The sequence below is a fragment of the Micrasema longulum genome, unplaced genomic scaffold (genome assembly GCF_059751315.1).
Source record: "Micrasema longulum isolate JH-2025_06_02 unplaced genomic scaffold, ASM5975131v1 h1tg000958l, whole genome shotgun sequence".
Classification (NCBI taxonomy): domain Eukaryota; kingdom Metazoa; phylum Arthropoda; class Insecta; order Trichoptera; family Brachycentridae; genus Micrasema; species Micrasema longulum.
In genome coordinates this window covers 288,760-309,252 of record NW_028278149.1, presented here as the reverse complement: position 1 = coordinate 309,252, position 20,493 = coordinate 288,760, and the positions used below count along the sequence as shown (strand labels likewise).

Here is a 20,493-nt window from a genome sequence, read left to right as displayed (position 1 = left end):
CATCACCGTTCACTACGGCCGTTAAAATACGGGCACCGCTGTCCTAGGAAACCCTAGCTTTAGTGATCAACAAATGCCGTTTATACGTGGATAATACAATATTGTTGTAACCCAGGACTCAACAAAACTGTTCAGAGACGTTATCACAGAGATAGACGACAGGCAGGCTATCTCTGCGAAGCAATGATAACCCCCGCACCGTGCGCGGCCGCATTGCCTTGTGCGAACGCGGCCTCGTGGTGTAGTGGTCAGCGCATTTGCCTACCAACAAAGAGGTCTCTGGTTCGATTCCCGACATTGTTGACAGGAAATATTTATTTAATAAGGCGTTTTTACACTAAAATAACTGGCACCTGAAGCGTAAGACTGATCATTTACCTTCATGTAACAAAAATTATCAAGATACGCTGCGATTGGTGTACCAATACAGTCCCCTATGCGCCATAAGGTGCGGAAAGGGTATGTTGATGATGTTGAATGCGTACGGACAGGACCTTATTACTATTGCGATTTACTCGACTACCACCTCCCCGCATTTTTATTATTTTGTTCGTCCGAACTGCAGCCGAATTTTCGTATTGTCCCGACGTTCTGTCCTGCGCGGTCAACGGTGTTCACAGAGCTAGGACAAGACAATATTGTCTTGTGTGTTGTTTTGTCTACATGTAAACAATACTTTAATATTTTTTCTTATAAATTGTCAAATATACACCTAGCGGAACAGTAGCGAAGCTCTTCTTACTCACAGGGGTGCACTGATAGGAATCCTCATCATCATCATTGGCTCTATAGCCCATTATGGGACTCGGCCCTCTCCGACATTTGTCGCTATCTCCCTCTATCCCGGCGTGTACTCCTTCTGTCCCTGATGCTAATAGCATCCACGTTCGGCTGCGCTCCATCCAGCCATCGGATTTTCGTGTACCTTCACCACTTTTTTCAACAATTTACTCTATATAGCGTCAATGGTATTAATAGGTCGATGGTTAATAACAATTGTATCCGTACCTAACTATTCCATTTAGTGTGTAAAGATGTAAATTGTATTAAGCCGTACTATGTTAACATTGTTTTAAGAAGTGTAAATATTACTTGTATATTATTAAACATTTGATTTTATTTATTTCTTCATTATTGAGAATTGTTTTAATTGATTTCCCTTTGACCTTCCTCCATTTTACGCAAAATCCCATAGATTTTTTTCAGGTTTGGAAGCAAGTCTGTTTTGAATTTTAATAAATTGGTAGGATTTATGCTCGTTGGTGCAGGGAGTTCCTACCCCAGATGGAAGTGCCCGAAGAAAACAATGTTCTACTTCGATGTGTATTTATTTCATGTTGAATAATGTAATGCGAGAGTAACGGCGATAACTGAATTGAACTGATCTAATCTACTCAACTACTGACTGCTACTGACTATTACTGACTGCTTGAAGGGTTTTACGGCCTTTAAATTAGCCGCCCCAATTGTTTTCTCTTGTTCCGAGTGGGGAATTGAGGGCATTTACTATTTCCCTGACTGTCAGCAATTGGATATCCGCACTAGGAAATCAGTATTTTGGAAGTTTTTTCAGAGGAACATTTTTTGCAACGTACTTTAAAAACAACATAGTGATTTTTTTTAAAATCACATTTAAAAAAAAAAAATTAGTTTGAGAAAACATTTTTGACCGAAAAAGCGATATGCACCAGACGACAATTTGGGCAGCGGCTTAGAGGTTTGCGGAAGAACGCTAGTCCAAAACATTAAGGATTGTCTCCATTTTCAGATTTCATATTATTTTTTTTGTATTTAAAGAAACTAGTTTTCGGGAAAAAAAAAATGGATTTTTTAAAAAGTTTACCATGAGAAATGTTCCTGTGGAGTTTCGCGGTCTGGCTCTGAAACCCGCTTAAAGTCTATAAATCTTATGGATTCATTAAATTACGACCGTGTTATGAGTTTGTGGTATTTCGCAGTATTTGTATCAGAGGTTTGAGGTCAAACCCCTCTACGACAATTTTCTATTATACACCGATTTAGAATGACCCCTCTAGATAGTAAGATTGCAAATATTATTATATATTATTTGAAAAGGTAGGTAGTTTGTGACTTTGATCTATAGTAAACTAAATTTCCCATTTGCAAAGGCCATAAAATTATATTTTGTCAAATTGAAATAGTTTTTTGTTTCGTAAATTACAAACAAACAAACTTTAACCTAGCAGTATTTTAAACCCAAATCAACAATAACATATTGCCACAGAGATGAAGAACATTTTAGAGAAGGTAATATAGAAGTCTAGGCATCTACATCTACGGAACAAAATGCCAAACACTCTTAGTGGAACGGCAGGCCCGTTGACTGCTGCCAACAGGCCGGCTTCTCCTGAAGAGTTTTAAGTGGTTTGCTCTCCACATGAGCAAATTTAATGCTGAAACGTTCCTGATTGGCCCACATTAGAATATTCCTCCTGATCCCAACAGTTTAGCTAAAATAATGTAATATAATAGCAGAAAAATCCTCTTTTTGAAATATAAAATTGTATATTTTAATAAGCAAGGTAAAAAATAATGCAACTCCCATATAAAAAAAAACATTCACCATTCTGCCCATATTTGAACATCTATATGCCTTCAATTCTTTCATCTGTATATGTTTGTGCCACAGTTTTAACTCTACACAATATTCAATAAAAATCATAAAAATAAAACAAACTTCATTTTAAAAAAAAGTATATTTATTTTATACAATTGGCAAGTTTACATATACAAATTATCTCAACATAATATCAAAGGGGATACAATTATATTTGTAAATAATATTTAAATCTAACTTATTTTATTTGTAAATAAATGCGTAAAAATAGGAATATTCTTCAATATAACATTTAGCATTGTAGGAAGCATCAAAGACTTATATGCTATTTATATACAAGGAAAAAAATGGGATTTTTCTTTATTAATTTTGTACATGTTTCAAGGGAGGGTTTTTACATGTAAAAATGAATGGTAAAATTAAGAAAACAAAAATTAGACAAAGCTCTGTCAGAATTCCAACGAGGTCAAAATATTTTTTGTATAGAAAAACGCAATTAGACAAACTACTTAGTTTTAGAATTCCAAGGAGGTCAAACAATTATTGTATAGAAAAATGCAGTGATTGAAAGTTAAGCAAAGCAGTGTGAGAATTCCGACGAGGTCAAATAATTATTGTATAGAAAAATGCAGTGATTGAAAGTTAGGCTAAGTAGGTTCAGAATTCCAACAAGGTCAAATAATTATTATATATAAAAATGCAGTGATTGAAAGTTAGGTAAAGTAGTGTCAGAATTCCAACAAGGTCAAAATAATTGTTGCATAGAAAAACGCAATTAGGCAAAGTAGTTTTTGAATCCCAAGGAGGTCAAATAATTATTGTATTGAAAAATGCAGTGATTGAAAGTTAAGCAAAGTAGTTTTGGAATTCCAAGGAGGTCAAATAATTATTGTATTGAAAAATGCAGTGATTGAAAGTTAAGCAAAGTAGTGTGAGAATTCAGACGAGGTCAAATAATTTTTGAATAGAAAAACGCAATTAGGCATGGTAGTTTTGGAATTCCAAGGAGGTCAAATAATTATTTTATAGAAAAATGCAGCGATTGAAAGTTAGGCAAAGCAGTGTCAGAATTCCAACAAGGTCTAATAATTATTGTATGGAAAAATAAAGTAATTGAAATTCAGGCAAATTCCAATGAGGTCAAAAAGCTGTGTCATATTAGGCAAGAGAGTTATTTGAAAATGTGATAAAATTCTTGACCTCAACTTTAATTGAAGAATTTTCAATTGACTTTAATTCAACTAAAATTGAATCAAACAAGAAAAAACACAAATCAGGGGAGGTCAGATGAATATTATAATCACTTATACGAGGCAAGAAGTGCTACAATGTCACATTTGGTAAGAAACTATATTGCGGTCTCGTGGTGGGTCGACGAATACAAATTGCCAATCCGAGATTCGAAAGGCCACAATTTGATTCTTTTCTCTAGCACATTTTTCATTTAAACATTAATTAATCATAAATAGCACTTACCTTAAATAATTTAATATATTTTACAATACTTATCCTATAATATTGGTAAAAATTGTATTTTTGTCTTGTAATTAAATTCATAGTTTTTAAGCTGTAGTAATCGACTTTACTGTGTCCTGGCGGAAGAAGAATACAGTTCTGTGGGTGAAATGGAACCAGAACCCTGGACGAATGTTTTTGACTCGTTGGCTGCTCTCCTGGGTTCCATGAGGACATGAAATATTGGTTTTAATGATTGATTAAACTACAATATCTGTACCTCAGAGGCAGACGGATGCAAATCCAAACGTCAAATGTTCAACAAGAGCCTAAAGAATCTACTTTCTCTAAGTGATTTCTAATCACAACAGGGATGGAGAATACCTTAAATAAGGGAATATGGAAGTCTACGCATTTACAGGGCTTATGACCTGTCATTGGGTGGTTTAAGTGGCCATTTTGCACACTGCGTAACATTCACCATTTTGCCTATGTTTGAACATCCATATTTCTTCAATTCTTCCTTCTGTTGATTTTTGTGAAGTGAAAATTTCACATACTAGGCAACGCCTCAAATAATTCAGTCAGATGCATCTCTTCGCGACAATAAAAAAGGTTTCAGCTCTTCAACTTCACTAAAATCAACAGATGGAAGAATTGAAGAAATATTCATGTTCAAACATGGGCAAAATGATGAATGTTACACAGTGTGTTAAGTGGCCACTTAAACCAGCCAATGACAGGTCATGAGCCCTGTAGATGCCTAGACTTCCATATTCCCTTATTTAAGGTATTCTCCATCCCTGTTGTGATTTGTTAATTAATTAATTAATTAATTATGGATAACTTATATAGCGCCATTTTCGTAATAAAATACCTCAAGGGCACTTTACATGGTGATTCTATTGTTAAGTTAATTTAATTGAAGCTTTTAAATTTGTAATTTAATTAAAATAATTTATTTTGATGTCACGTGCTACGGATTTATTCAAATGATTTAGAGAACAAGTGGGTTTTAAGTTTTTTCTTAATGACTTCCGAGGGGGTGAAATCCAGTCTTTTGTCTACGAACATTTGGACAAACTCAAATATTGTAATGATTTCTAATCATTTATGGCATTTATTTTATTTATTTATTTATTAGTTTATACATACATTGTTACAAAAATGGCACAAAAAACACTCTGGCAAATTCTGCTTGCACTAGGAGTAGGCTCAGTATATGAAGGGTCGGCAAGCCAGAAATATTAGTATGCCTAATGTTGCAATCGGTTCCTATATGGGCAAATGCCTGTTCTAAGAGACCGATTTGCTGCGGCAAATATGGTTTTCGAATATTTTTCCTCTACATAAAAATAATATTGAAGAAATAGAAAAGCAGTTATGGCCCAAAAGAGAAGAAAAGAAAAAAGTACAGTTTACATTGAATGTAAAAATAAAGTTAAATATATGAATACATACATATATACATATATATACACACATACATATATAACGTGCAGTATTGTCTCTCTATGAGGAGAGTTCAGCGTGTATAAGAGTTAATGGGGGATTTACATCTTGGTTTGCGATCTCAAAAGACGTGAAACAGGGATGTGTAATGTCACCATGGTTGTTTAATCTATGCATGGACAACTGTATGGAAGAGGTAGAATGTATGGGTATTCGAGCAAAAATAGATCATTTTACAGTAAGCTGCTTGTTGTATGCTGATGATGCAGTTCTGTTAGCAAGCAGCAAGGAGGATGTGCAGCAAATAGTCTCTAGAATGGATGATGTATGCCTGGAGAGCAAATTGGCGACGAACGAAAGTAAGTCAAAAGTGATGGTATTTGAAAGGGATAGTGAGGTTACTGACTGCATAATAAATGTGAACAACGAATGTCTCGAGCAAGCAGAAGAATTTGTGTATCTGGGAAGCATGTTCTTAAGAGATGGAAGAGTAGAAAAAGATGTTGAAAGAAGAGTGAATGCGGGCAACAAAATGAACGGAGCACTAAGCACAGTAATTTCTAATAAAAATATGTCAATCGAAGCTACTGGCAATGCACAACGGAGTTTTAGTCCCAACACTTATGTATGGAAGTGAAACATGGAACTGGCAGAGGAAGGATGAAAGCCGAGTGAACGCGGTTGAAATGCGATCTCTCAGACGAATGTGTGAGAAATCAATGTATGACCGGGTTACGAATGATGAAATCAGGCGAGAGTGTAAAATCTGAGTCAAGTATAATTGATACGATTAAGAAAGGGTCTCTGAGATGATTCGGTCACGTAGAACGAATGGACGACGAGAGAACGGTAAAACAAGTATACATGGCGAAAATGAACGGCAACGTGAGACGAGGACGACCGAGGAAGACACGGCACGATCAGATAAACCAAAATCTTAAGTCTGGTCATGTCAAAAGCAGACAGAACCGAAGGACATGAATGACAAGATGTACGAATGTGGAAGAGGCTAGGATTGTATGCCAGGATAGACGTGTGTGGCGGTCCATTCTCTCTGCCTACCACTACGGAGAAATGGCGTGATGGTAGTAGTAGTATACATACATATACATATATATATATATACACACATACATACATAATATATATGCACATACAAAAATACAATAAATTTATAAATGATTCAAATTCATTTGTATTTCCAGTATCTTAATGCAAATGTATCTAAGAAAAAATGTTCTTTGGTTATAAGGCTTACATTTCTTTCAAATCAATGGACGTGATCAGAAACTGGATACGAAAATCTAAATGTAATTTCACTAAACTCTGGATTTGCATCCGTCTGCCTCCGAGGCACAGATATTCCCTCGCTTCTAGACGGGTTTTTAGTTCAACAAATGTGTAATGGACGGTTTCGGTTAGCGCTCGCAATGCTCTACCAGTCCCATCTAATTTACGGTCAGACCAGACTGCGTACGCTATTGAGTCAAAAACAATCGTCCCTATTTTTATTTACATACTTACTCATTTATTTATATATACGCCCAATGGGCATTTTTATGGACAAATTTATACATAGAAAATTATTATAACAAAATTAGAAAGACTGACTGGTTTATAGTAGACTTGTGGGAGTGGAAGCGGGAGAGAGGTGTTTACAATTGAATTTGATTCAGTGATCGTTTGAAAGAAGACAACTTGTTATCAAAGAAATCAAGACTGGTATGTTTGTTGGCAGACCTGAGAATTCTGGGCATAAGGGAATGAAAACCATAGTTAGTTCTATGGTTATCGGTATGAAAGAGTATGTTTTGTCTGAGGTTTCTAGTTGGGATATTTAATTTTATCGAGCTCAGTAACTACTAGGCGCATCAAAAAGTGAGTTGAGAATTTTAAATAGGACTAGAAGGTCGGGTTTATTACAACGGTCCTGAAGAGAAGATATATTTAAGGTAGTTTCTAACTCATTACACGTATATTGGTCTCTGGATAAGCCCAACCTCCAGCCTATCTTTCTTAAAAATCGATGTTGAACTGATTCAATATTAAAATTTATTTCAACAGAGAGGAAAAACATTTTCGAGAGGGGAATATGGAAGTCTAGGCATTTACAGGGCTTATGACCTGTCATTGGCTGGTTAAAGTTGGGAGTTATTCATAATAAAATAAAATTTAATACGAACAACTCCCAAGGGAGGAAATCCAGCCAGTTTGCAAGCATTTGGACTTACATTGTTGAATTAAATACCCGGTAAAAGAAGAAGTATAAAAATTGGAAAATTGTTTTCGAGCGTTGCTTAGTAGGTGATTTTGTTCAGCCGCACGAATCTCACCGACGTGACAAAGGTTTCAGCTCTTTTACTTCACAAAGGTCAACAGATGGAGGAGTTGAGGAAATGCGGATGTTTAAACATGGGCAGAATGGTGAATGTTACACAGTGTGTAAAGTGGCCACTTAAACCAGCCAATGACAGGTCATAAGCCCTGTAAATGCCTAGACTTCCATATTCCCCTCTAAAAAATGTTTTCCCTCTCTGTTGAAATAAACTTTAATATGAATAACTCCTAAGGAAGGAAATCCAGCCAGTCTGCAAGCATTTGGACTTACTCAAACATTGTTGATTCAATATTCTTGATGTGAACATCATAATATGGAGACCAGATAACAGAGGAATGCTCTGGGTGCGGGCGAACTGGAGAACAGAAGGGAGTTTTAAGGGTATTGATATTTTTTAAACATAATTAATATGTTTTTATATCAATAAGAGTATTTCGTTTGTAAAATAAAACCTTAAGTCTAATTTGTTCATTATTAAGATATTTTAATGTTACATTTACGTCTAATTCAGTCCTCAATGCACAAATAAGGCATTGGCTACATCGTATAGTAAAAAATAATATACCTTTTAGTGTCATTTTTTGTATGCAGAAATAAATTATTGTGAAATGACACTCGCGGTGACGGACATATTGTCGCTATCTAACAACACCGCATAAGTTAATTTTTGTTATTTTCGGGGATGTTGAGAAGACTGCCTATATTTTAATTGAAGAGGAATCAGACTGAGAGGGCATTTCGCCATCTCCTTGCAAATCCTGATTAACAAAATGCAAGTTAAAATTAGCTACCCGGTTTAAATTATATTTGCAACCGACCGATTTCGCCATTGAAATAATGCTAGATAAATCTTTCGACTAGTTAATCGAGAGAATTAATGTTTTTTTGAGCATTCTCAATCAGTGACATGTTTTCCTGAGCATTTTAAATCGGTGACATGTTTTTCTGAGCATTCTATTGAGAATGCTTAAGAGAAATTAGAAAAATATGTCACTGATCGCAGTAACATGTTTTTCCGAGCATTCTCAACTGACGACAAGTTTTCTAAGCATTTTTGATGAGTGATATGTTTTTCTGAGCATTTTTGATCAATGACATGTTTTCCAGAGCATTCTCAATCAGTGGCACATATTTCTGAGCATTCTCTACTGATGAAATGTTTTCTAAGCATTTTTGATCAGTGACATGTTTTTCTGAGCATTCTCAATCAGTGACATGTTTTCTGAGCACTTTTGATCAGTGACATGTTTTTCAGAGCATTCTGTTAAGAATACTTAAGAGAACTCAGAAAAATATGTCACTAATTGCGATAACATGTTTTTCCGAGCACTTCTCAGTGACACGTTTTTCTGAGCATTCTCAATCAGTGGCACATATTTCTGAGCATTCTCAATCAGTGACATGTTTTCTGATCATTCTATTGAGAATGCTTAAGAGAACTCGGCAAAATATGTCACTGATTGCGGTAACATGTTTTTCCGAGTACTTCTCAGCGACCCGTTTTTCTGAGCATTCTCAATCAGTGGCACATATTTCTGAGCATTCTCAATCAGTGATATGTTTTTCTGAGCCAGATTGCCAGCCAGAATCCATAGTATTACTATCGCTACAACAACGCAAATGCACGGGGTTGTTTGTCGCGTTTTCTTCAATAATTTCGCAATTGTTTTCGACAGAGAATCCTTGCACGGGCTCGTACCGCAAATCGGGACCGAGACAAACGCCTTCCATAATTCCGCGTCGACTGCCGACTAATTCTCCAGCCAAATTTTCCTCTAAAGACTTGTGAATTGAGTTGAAGTGGTTGAAATTGTTATTTTGCACCATCTTTAACCCGCTCGCCATCGAGTCGTTTAAAACGTGATCTATTGTTTTATTTCGTCGATCGATCAATTCCTCGAGCGTCTTTGTTGTGCAAAGTATTTCGTTCCCTTCTATCGCCTTTTTCGTCAGCGACACGTTCAAGATGTGTTCTTGGTTGTTTTTTTCGTCCAAGGCTTTACGGCGGAGCGGCGAGATCGCGACGGATTGATCCGCGTCTTCGTTGTTTATTTTCCGACGCGTCATTGACACGTTTTGTTCGTCGCTACTGATCGAATCTTCGCGCGCCTTTTTGCGCAGCTGCGAAAGCGAGATGCTCTGGTCGGCGATGTTCGATTCGTCGAGCCGTTTCCGTCGCATGGGCGACGACGACGCGTTCGGTTCGTTGATCGAATCGTCGAGGTTTTTGCGTCGAATCGACGCGAGGGAGTTATTCAAATCGTTGTTTAACGAATCCTCTAAAACCCTTCGTCTCAGCGGTGAGATCGAAGAATTTTGATCGTCTTCTAGTTTGCGTCTAATCGGCGAAAACGACATGTTTTCTTCGAGCATGGATTCGTCGATCGGTTTTCGTTTCATGATCTGGTCGTTTTTGTCGTCCTTCATTCGGAGGCTGGCGATCGTTTGATTGACGGAGCAGTTGAGAATGGATTCTTCCAGAGCGTTACGCCGCATGGACGCCAACATCGCCTCGTCGATCATTTCGAGCGAGTTGTTTAAGATAGCGTCTTCTATCGCTTGACGCCGCATGGACAAATTGGCGCTTTCGTTGAGCATATTTTCGTCGATGGCCTTTCGCTTGTAAGAGACGCAGGGATCCGTGCTGTTGAATATTTCTTCTTCGATCGTTTGTCTTCGGACGTTGAAATCGTCATCTTCGATATTTCTTCTGCGAATCTGGGCTAGCGTCGGCCCGCTGTAACCGATGTTAGATTCGTGTCGCTTGGTCAGTTCGTCGTTCGGCGAGCCATTAGGCAACCCGACGCAATTGATGTTGACGGGACTCCGGCAGATGAAACTGCTACGGACGTCTCTGTTCCGCACGCTGGATCGATCGCCGGCACAGTGGTTGAAACTACTGTTCTGACAGCTGGCGACGTTCCCCAGACGGCAAACCTCCGCGTCTTCGCTGATCCTCCTCAGACAGTCTTCTTGCAGCCTGGAACACTCCGGGTTGGTGCAGTGGAACGTCCCCGAGTTGTTCTGGCAGGCTTCGTCTTCGTTCTCCGAGTACTGGAGGTCGGGGCGATTGGATGTCCGAATGCCCGGATGGCAGCTCGTGCCGGGATTCCCGTCGCAGTTGGAGCCGCGGTCTCTCTGCAGGAGGTTAGGGTTTCTCTGCCTGCCCCTGCTGGGACTCTGGCTACAAGCTGCCATACCTGCGAACATCATTCAAATTGCTCCTGAATCTCCCTGACATCATTACTTATTATCATTATTGTGATTATCCTTACGGATTTCACTCTTTTACTTCACGAAAGTTGAAGTTCAGTTTTCAGTGGAAATTTCAAATATCTCCGATGTAAATTTACTAAAAAATGTCAATGTAATAAAAAATTCTAAATTCAATGGAACTTGAAAAATGGCTCATGTGGACACACATCAAAACGATTTTGTTGGCTATTCCAGGCATAACCGCGAACGAGTCAATAATGAGAGATATATAGTTGTATTTAAATTAGTCTCCATTGTTACCTTGGGGAACGCCGTGTCGGTGCTTGTGATGATGGCTCCTGGAGTGACCCTGGCCATCGGACTCCGATGAAGAGTCTCCCTGGGAGTCTATAGTCCCCACGAGACCACCTCCGCAGTACTCTATCGCCTAAATTGATAACAATTATGCATTTTCATAAATACATTGTTCATAAACCATGTAAAAATATTTTATACAAAATACATTTCTAGTTTTATTGACATTTGCCACTCATGTAAATGTTTTCAATGCTTATCACTCATATATCTCCACGCTATTTGAGTTTGGGGATAAATGCATTAAAGAGATGAGTGGCAAACATTTGTATGTCAAGAGATATAATTGGAAAACATCTGTATCAAGAGGTATGAGAGGCAAACATTTGTGTCGAGAAGTATGAGTGGCTAACATTTGTTCGTCAAGTGATATGAGTGGCAAACATTTGTGTATCAAGTGATATGAGTGGCAAACAATTGTGTGTCAAGTGATATGAGTGGTAAACATTAGTGCGACAAAATATATAAGTGGCAAACATTTGGGTGTCAAGATATGAGTGGCAAAAATTGTGTATCAAGTGATATAAGTGGAAAACATTTGTGTGTCAAGAGGTATGAGTGGCAAACATTTGTTTATCAAGTGATAGGAATGGAAAACATTTGTTTATCAAGTAATATGAGTGGCAAACATGTGTGTGTCAAGTGATATGAGTGGAAAACATTTGTGTGTCAAGAGGTATGAGTGGATAACATTTGTGTGATACGAGTGGGAAATACAAACATTTAACTGTTTAAAAAATTGGATTTATAGCCTCATGTTTCTCCACCCTGAAACAATTGTCACATACGAGTATACACGGAATCACATTTTGTTCCGAGTTGCTTGGTCTGAGGTCCGAACCCCACCGTACCACAGCTTAATTTCTGTTTTTCTAGCGCAAGCTGTTTATGATTTTTAGAAAATAGACTTCAAATTGAAATATTTGGGTAAGAATAAGAATGCAGATATGTTTAATTTTTTAATAACATCTAAACGCAACTATCCAATATTTTCTTTACCCTAAAACGATTGTCACTCATATCTGACTTGTTAACAATAAAATTACCTTGAGGGAGACATTGCAACAGCTGGAGACATCGGCGAAATACAACTCGGAACCCCCGCTTCGTGCTTGCCTAAAACATACACAATGATCAATAACAAATCAATAATATGGCCAGATCTCCTCGGATATAATGGGAGAAAATTCATTGACATATTAATTTCCGATTATCTACATACATTTATTCACTTAAACGAGATACTTCTCGGATTTTTTTTTTATGTCTCTCTTTGATGTTTTAAAGATAATGTCGGTCAAATGTCCACCACAGAGTTTTTTAACCCGAGGTCCAATTTTCATTAGTTCTCTCATTAGATGAGCAAAGGCAGGGTAAAAAAATTTACTACCCCGGTAAACCTAACGAAATGTCCATTTCGTTTTTTTTTACAATTTGACAGATGGAAAAATAATTAAATTTTTAAGTAATGCATTTGCTACTTTCACATGTATTTGCTAATTACGCATGAAATGTGATCCCATCCTGTTTCATTAAGATCCCAGCAGTATTTCTACACTTAAAAACGACACAACACGGCATAGTTGAATTCAAATCGGGAGTTGCGTACTGAGCGACGTCTACAAAGAAACGATGGGTCAAAACTTAAAACTACTATTTTAAGCGTAGTTTAGTCGCCTTCTGTATGCGGTTTCTGGACTATTCTTAATTCTATGGGCTGACGATTTAGAACTGTAAAAAGGTGTGAAGAAGTTATGTTGAGTTGAATATGAGTCATACCTCTGAGTGGATTGCTTCTCACACTGGAAGGCCAGGTTCTCCTCTCCCTGGAGCACCGTCTCTTCGACTCCTTCCGCCACTAAAAACACAACTCACCATAAAAAACAAACTTATAAATAAATATGTCGTATCAACCATGTCGGGAATCGAACCAGAGACCTCTTGCATGGTTGGCAAACACGCTGACCATTAGTAAAATATTAGTTACCAACTTATCCCAGAAAGCCGACAAATCTAGTCAAAACAGGCATGCTTTCACATTATTTGACAATTCCTCGTTGGTGACATCTGTTGAATTTTTTGTTAAGTTATAAGTATTACCTCTGATTAGAGTTTCTGGGCCACGGAATATTAACAAATATCATTGCGCATATGCAGTGCTCTATAGGAAAAAAGTAATGTCGGTGATTTGTCAATAGATAACATACCTGGATGTTGGTACTTCTGGCAAGTGTGCTGGTGGATATCTTCCAACTCTTCGGAGAAATCTTCCGAAACTAAAAATAACAAATTATGTTACTATGACATTTTACCCGCAAAGAAATGACAATGCGTTTCTTTTTGGGTGATACCGTGTGTGTTGGATTTGTTCCGACGTTTCGGCTACCACTGCGGGAGCCATCTTCTATGTTATTTGGGTGTCTGTGTATTTTGTGTAGTCTCTTTTATTATTCGTGCACTGTAATTACTGGGTTTATGTAAAATTTTAGATTCGAAGGCGAAAAGATGTCCGGTGTCTATAAAGTGTTCCGCTATTGCGGATTTGTCAGGGTGCCCAAGTTTACACGCTCTCTTGTGTTCGTCAATCTTTTTCTTTGCTGTGTTTGTCTTATGTATACTTTATCGCGTCCTTGACAACTTAGTTTAGTTTTTTTAATTGAAATACACAGACACCCAAATAACATAAACAAAGACAACGGGCTGAAATTAAACTCAACATGGTTCCCAGCACTACATACTGCAAAAACTAATAAAAAAGTGCCTACTGCCGACTGCGACACGGTACAAATTACTAGTACTTAAACACATACTATTTTCTACAAAACACACAGTTTACCCTGAAGATGGCTCCTGCAATGGTAGCCGAAACGTCGCAACAAATCCAACACACACAGTATCACCCAAAAAACAAACATATTGATAACAGTGACCGTTAAAATCTTCACACCTTTAAATTTATTTCAACAGAGAGAGAAAACATTTTTGAGAAGGGAATATGAAGGTCTAGGCATTTACAGGGCTTATGACCTGTCATTGGCTGGTTTAAGTGGCCACTTTACACACAGTGTAACATTCGCCATTCTGCCCATGTTTGAACATCCATATTTCCTCAACTCTTCCATCTGTTGACTTTTGTGAAGTAAAAGAGCTGAAGCCTTTATCACGCGGGTGAGATTCATCTGGCTGAACCAAATCACCTACTAGGCAACGCCTGAAAACAGAATAACTCCCCAGGGAGGAAATCCAGCCGGTCTGCAAGCATTTGGACATACTCAAACATTGTTGAATTAACTACCTGGTAAAAGAAGAAGTATAAAATTGAAATATTGTTTTCAGGCGTTGCCTAGTAGGTGATTTGGTTCAGCCGGATGAATCTCACCCACGTGATAAAGGTTTCAGCTCCTTTACTTCACAAAAGTCAACAGATGGAAGAGTTGAGGAAATGTGGATGTTCAAACATGGGCAGAATGGTGAATGTTACATGGTGTGTGTGAAGTGGCCACTTAAACCGGCCAATGACAGGTCATAAGCCCTGTAATTGCCTAGACTTTCATATTCCCTTCTCAAAAATCTTTTTCCTCTCTGTTGCAATAAATTTTAATTTAGTTTAACAAATTACAACAGGGATGGAGAATACCTTGAATAAGGGAATATTTTGTCCAGGCATTTACAGGGCTTATGACCTGTCATTGGCTGGTTTAAGTGGCCACTTTACACACTGTGTAACATTCACGATTTTGCCTATGTTTAAACATCCATATTTCTTAAATTCTTCCATTTGTTGATCTTAGTGCTGAAACCTTTATTGTTGCGAAGAGATTCATCTGAATGAATTATTTCCCATACTAGGCAACGCCTGAAAACAATTTTTCAATTTTTAAACTTCTTCTTGGACCAGTTGGTTCCATTACAATATTTGAGTTTCTCCAAATGTTCGTAGACAAAAGACTGGATTTCACCCCCTCGGGAGTCATTAAGATTAACAAATTACAACAGGGATGGAGTATTAACCTGAAAAAATCTTACCAGTCTGTCTGTGCTGACAAGCTCTCCTGGTCGCATTAGATTGACCGGTGTGGTGATGGTGACTCATCTGTTGCATATGGTGGTGAAGGTATCTACAGGAAGAGAGAGGAACATATTAAAAAAAGCGATGTCTCTGATCTGCAGTCAGATCTCGACCGGCTGGAAGATTACCGCATCCCCAACTGCTTGGACCTTAATCCTTCTAATAATATAAATAATATTTGGCTGATTTATATAGCGCCATTTTTGTAAAAAATCACCTCAAGGGCGCTTTACAATTGTACATCTAAACTTACATTCTAACTAAACTTAAGTGATACATTATATTTCCAGATTTAAAATTGAGGGTATGATAGTCTCTTGGGATCTGAACTGACTGGGACTGTCGATGATTCGTAAGTTTGAAGGCAATCGGTTCCAGGCAGGAGGGGCCGGCGGCGGCAAAAGCACGATCTCCAAATCTAGTGTTTGGGGAGCGCCGGATTTCGACAAGTTTTCCTCTTCCTGAATCAAATGCTGACCTAAGAGTAGATTTTCTTCGACACGTATTTTCCCTAATACAAAGGTCCGATAGGTATTTTGGAGCCATTTCACGAAGGGATTTGAATACCGTCCAGCACAGCTTGTATTTTATTCTCTCTGGGCTTTTTGACCAGTGCAAATCTCGAAGATGTTGTGAGATGTGAGAATATTGTTTTACTCCCGAAATAAGCCTTGCCGCTGCATTGAAAACAGATTGAAGTTTATTAGTTTGATATTTCGGGAGATTTGCGTATATTCCATGACAGTAATCTAGACGCGAAACGACATAAGCATTTACAAGAGCTTTAGTTGCATCTATAGGAATATTTCTCAGCACGGATTTGATCTGTCGGAGATGGAGCACTTACGTGTTCAATTATTACATTTAGTCGCGAAGTAAACATTTTACCTAATAACTACAGTAAAACCTCGTTTTTACGTCCCTCGATTTTACGTTTTCCGCTTTGTACACCGAAATGTTCAGGACCCATTTTTCTCCGAACATTCTCATACAAATATTCCCCCCAATTGACGTTTTTTACATTTTTATCGCCCCGGTTTTACGCTTAAAAAATTTCGGAATTCATTTGATGTGTCAAAAGGGCCAAAATTATGTCGTAATAATGATGCCGCGGCCCGCGCGCCACTGCGTGTGTTACGCGAATGACGAATAAAACAAGTAAACCACTGATAAAGGATAAATTATTGCTTAACCTAAATTCAAAGCAGGTGCAGTGTAATTGACCTTTTTGTTTAAGTGTCTTCCTTTAGGGTTAGTCTTAGTTTTCATTAGGAAAACAAACGTCATATTGACTTGTACAAATCGTGATACGCAGTTGACAAACGTTTAGAAACAATAAAGTTTTAATATTATTAAATTGCGATGTTTATAACAAATGTTTATCGCAGGAGGCTAAACTAGCAGTTCACAACGGAGTTCTAGTTCCAACTCTAATGTATGGGAGCGAAGTATGGAATTGGAAAAATAATGATGAAAGTAGGTTGAATGCTGTCGAAATGCGATCCCTCAGGCGAATGTGTGGTAAAACGATGTATGATATGTGCACAAATGTCGAGATCCGTGAAGTGTGTAAGGCTGAGACATGCATTATTGACAGAATCAAGAAAGGGGTGCTGCGTTGGTTTGGACATGTGGAGCGAATGGACAGCGAAAGAACGACTAAAAGGATCTACGATGCAAATTTTGATGGATGCAGAAAACGAGGAAGACCGAGAAAGACATGGCGCGATCAAGTCCATCAAATACTTGAAGATGGACATGTCAAAAGTAGGAATAATCGGCGTGCGTGCATAAGAAGATGTATGAATGTAGAGGAAGCGAGGTCTGTATGCCAAGATAGAGTGTTATGGCGTTCTATCCTCTCTGCCTACCCCTACGGGGAAACGGCGAGATGGTTTATTGTTGTTGTTTAAAACATAACAATATAAATATTTAAAGTTACAAAAAAGATGGTTAAAAAAGTTTTTCTGGCTAATGATCTGTAAATTATGTGGCTAATGACATATAAATTACTTGACTAATGATCTGAAAATTACTATTATTGCTATATTAATTATAAGCGAGCAGCTTAAATCAATTTTAACGAGAGTTAGCTGATGGCGCAATTTAACTTTTCCCGAACAAATCTAGTCCATTTTGGAACCCATTGGGACTACACATCGAGATCAGCTCTTGTGGCAGCTTATTCCAACCATCAACAACCCTATTGCTCAAAAAATGCTTCCGCGGATTTAGATTGAATCGCATTTTCTCCAGCCTTAGACTGTGGCCTCGAAGACGAGCATCTTGTTTAAGCTCGAACGTGGGATCCAAATTTGAGACTGTCATCTCGTACGTCTCATCGGGTCACCCCTTTCTCCGAGACCGAGAGTTTCCAGCCGATGAACATAACCATTTTTAAATTGAAACCATTACTTGGCTAATGACACGTAAACCACTTGGCCGCTCAAAGCTTTTCTACCTGTGGTGGGGGGTGTAGGGCGGAGGTGGTCCCAGCTGCCAGTAGCCCCCGGGAGAATTGGCACCGAACCCATAGGCGCTGTCGCCAGAAGAACTGCCGCCGACTCTGTGAAACATACTCAACTTTTTACACACATATTACAACAGAGATGGAGAACATTTTAGCGAAGGGAATATGGAAGTCGAGGTATTTACAGGGCCTACGAATAACATGTTAAAATCAAAATTAAAATAGTGCTTGCGTTTTTGTATATATTAACGAGTTTCTGGTACAAGTTTGCCACTGCAAATTTATGAAAAAAGAGATTTATTCATAGCGGGCATCAAATAATCTTTGTTTCATAAGTTATAGTCCTTAAAATGTAGCTTGATTAGAATGACATTTGTCAGAAAAAGTGACAACATAACTTTGTAGTAACGTCTATGGAGTGATTTATATTGACACACGAAAAATCATTTGTATCTGGCGTGTTAATTAATTTTTTTTAATACAATGCTTGAAACATAAATCTACATTAATATATAAAATCAGCGTTAAAACTAAAATAAACCTACTTATTAACGACGTTCTTACAAGGTTACATCATTTTGCAAAAGGACAAATTGATCAATGTAAATTGATTGAAGAAAAAAGTCATTCATTTGATGTTGTTCATGAAAAAAGTATAAATGTCTTATTTTTTGGTGAATAATTGTCTTAAACACACTATAATAGGCTTGTTTTTGCGTTTTTATAGTAATTTTCGGAAACAGAGTTTCATGTTTGCATGAAAAAACTGATAAAATCGATTTACTCGGTACATGATCAGTGATCAGTAATTTCCCATCACTAGTGATATTAGTTTGACAGCTGTCATTTTAATCAAGCTAAATATCAAAACAGGCGTTCTTGCACATTATTTGACACTTCCTCATTGGTGACATCTGTTGAATTTTCGGCTAAGTTATATTACCTCTGATTAGAGTTTCTGGGCCACGGAAACCAGCTCCATGGAGAGACTCTCCGACCGGTGCCAGGATTGGGAGAATATAAGTTCCCCACACGGCCTGAAAGTAAAACGCATTCTATTATAATTTATTTCATAGCAAAATGTTGCGTAAAATCTCATTTTTACGTTCCTCAATTTTTTGTTTTCCCGCCTTTTACGCTGCAATGTTCAAGTTCCATTTTTTTCTATACATTCTCATTCAAATATTCCCCCCAATTAACGTTTTTCATAACCCCGGTTTTACGTTGAAAATTTTTCAAAACTCGTTTGATCTGTCGAAAGAGGCCGAGCCCCGCGCCGTCGCTTTTGCCCAAATTGGAGAGTAAAATCACGGTAAACAGAAAAAGGGTGAATTATTTTCTCAAACTAAATTCAAAGTAGGCGCAGCGTAATTGACCTTTTTGTTTAAGTGTCTAATTTTGACATTTTACTCAATTGTGACAGGCATTTGACGCATATTTAAGTATAAAAAATACTTACCGGAAGCCCAAATCCGGTGTTGTAAGTCCCAAGATACAGCTGCAGCAGCACGACACTCCGCACAGCATTCGCCGCAAGCCTAGACAATACATTATATCATATAGTAACTATGTTCAGAGTCATTTAAGTATACTTTTGTCGGCTCGTGGTGAAGTGGTCAGCGCGTTTTTTTACCGCGCAAGAGGCCTTAGGTTTGATTCCCGACATGGTTGACATGATTTGTCAATTGTGAATTTTTCTTGGGAAACATTAGCCGATTTCTGGAAGTATACAGAATCCAAATATACTGAAAGAGATCAGTTTGTATGTTCCCAATAATTATACTATAGTCCTTAAAATATAGCTAAATTAAAATGACAGCTGTCAAACTAATGTCAATAGTGATGGGAAATTACTGATCACTGATCACTGATCACTGATCATGTACCGATCAAATCGATTTTATCAGTTTTTTCATGCAATCATGAAAGAAAGATAAGATAAGAAAGATAAAATTCTCCCTGCCGATTACGAAGATACACTACCGACCCTCCACCTTCAAGTTTTGGGTAGGTACATCGATATGAAACAAGGGGAAGCGTACTTCACGGTACACATATCTACGCTCTAAAATAACATAGCTTCAGTATGGTGTCATAGTTGAAGATAAAATTCTCCCGGCCGATTACGAAGATACACTACCGACCCTCCACCTTCAAGTTTTGGGTAGGTACATCGATATGAAACAAGGGGAAGCGTACTTCACGGTACACATATCTACGCTCTAAAATAACATAGCTTCAGTATGATGTCATAGTTGAAGATAAAATTCTCCCGGCCGATTGCGAAGATACACTACCGACCCTCCACCTTCAAGTTTTGGGTAGGTACATCGATATGAAACAAGGGGAAGCATACTTCACGATACACATATCTACGCTCTAAAATAACATAGCTTCAGTATGATGTCATAGTTGAAGATAAAATTTTCCCGGCCGATTACGAAGATACACTACCGATCGCCCCACCATCAAGTTTTAATGCAAGTATATCGGTTTGTATTGACGGGTCTAGAACCCTTCGATACGTTTATCTACGCATTAAAAGTGACAAAAATTTTGTT

The 20,493-nt window shown here is 37.8% G+C and overlaps 1 protein-coding gene across 1 annotated transcript in view; it reads right to left on the bottom strand.

Moving 5' to 3' along the window:
• Positions 1–8,487: 8,487 nt before the first annotated feature.
• LOC148277897 (uncharacterized) overlaps positions 8,488–20,493 on the bottom strand; it is a 35,124-nt gene continuing 23,118 nt past the window's right edge. The window contains exons 10-18 of the mRNA XM_088232249.1: positions 19,392–19,470; positions 18,876–18,969; positions 17,924–18,028; positions 15,420–15,511; positions 13,601–13,669; positions 13,173–13,251; positions 12,440–12,509; positions 11,340–11,466; positions 8,488–11,023 (exon numbers count right to left, since the gene is read on the bottom strand). Coding sequence (XP_088088375.1) covers positions 9,369–11,023; positions 11,340–11,466; positions 12,440–12,509; positions 13,173–13,251; positions 13,601–13,669; positions 15,420–15,511; positions 17,924–18,028; positions 18,876–18,969; positions 19,392–19,470 — 2,370 coding nt within the window. The 3' untranslated portion in view covers positions 8,488–9,368. The remainder of the gene's footprint in view (positions 11,024–11,339; positions 11,467–12,439; positions 12,510–13,172; positions 13,252–13,600; positions 13,670–15,419; positions 15,512–17,923; positions 18,029–18,875; positions 18,970–19,391; positions 19,471–20,493) is intronic.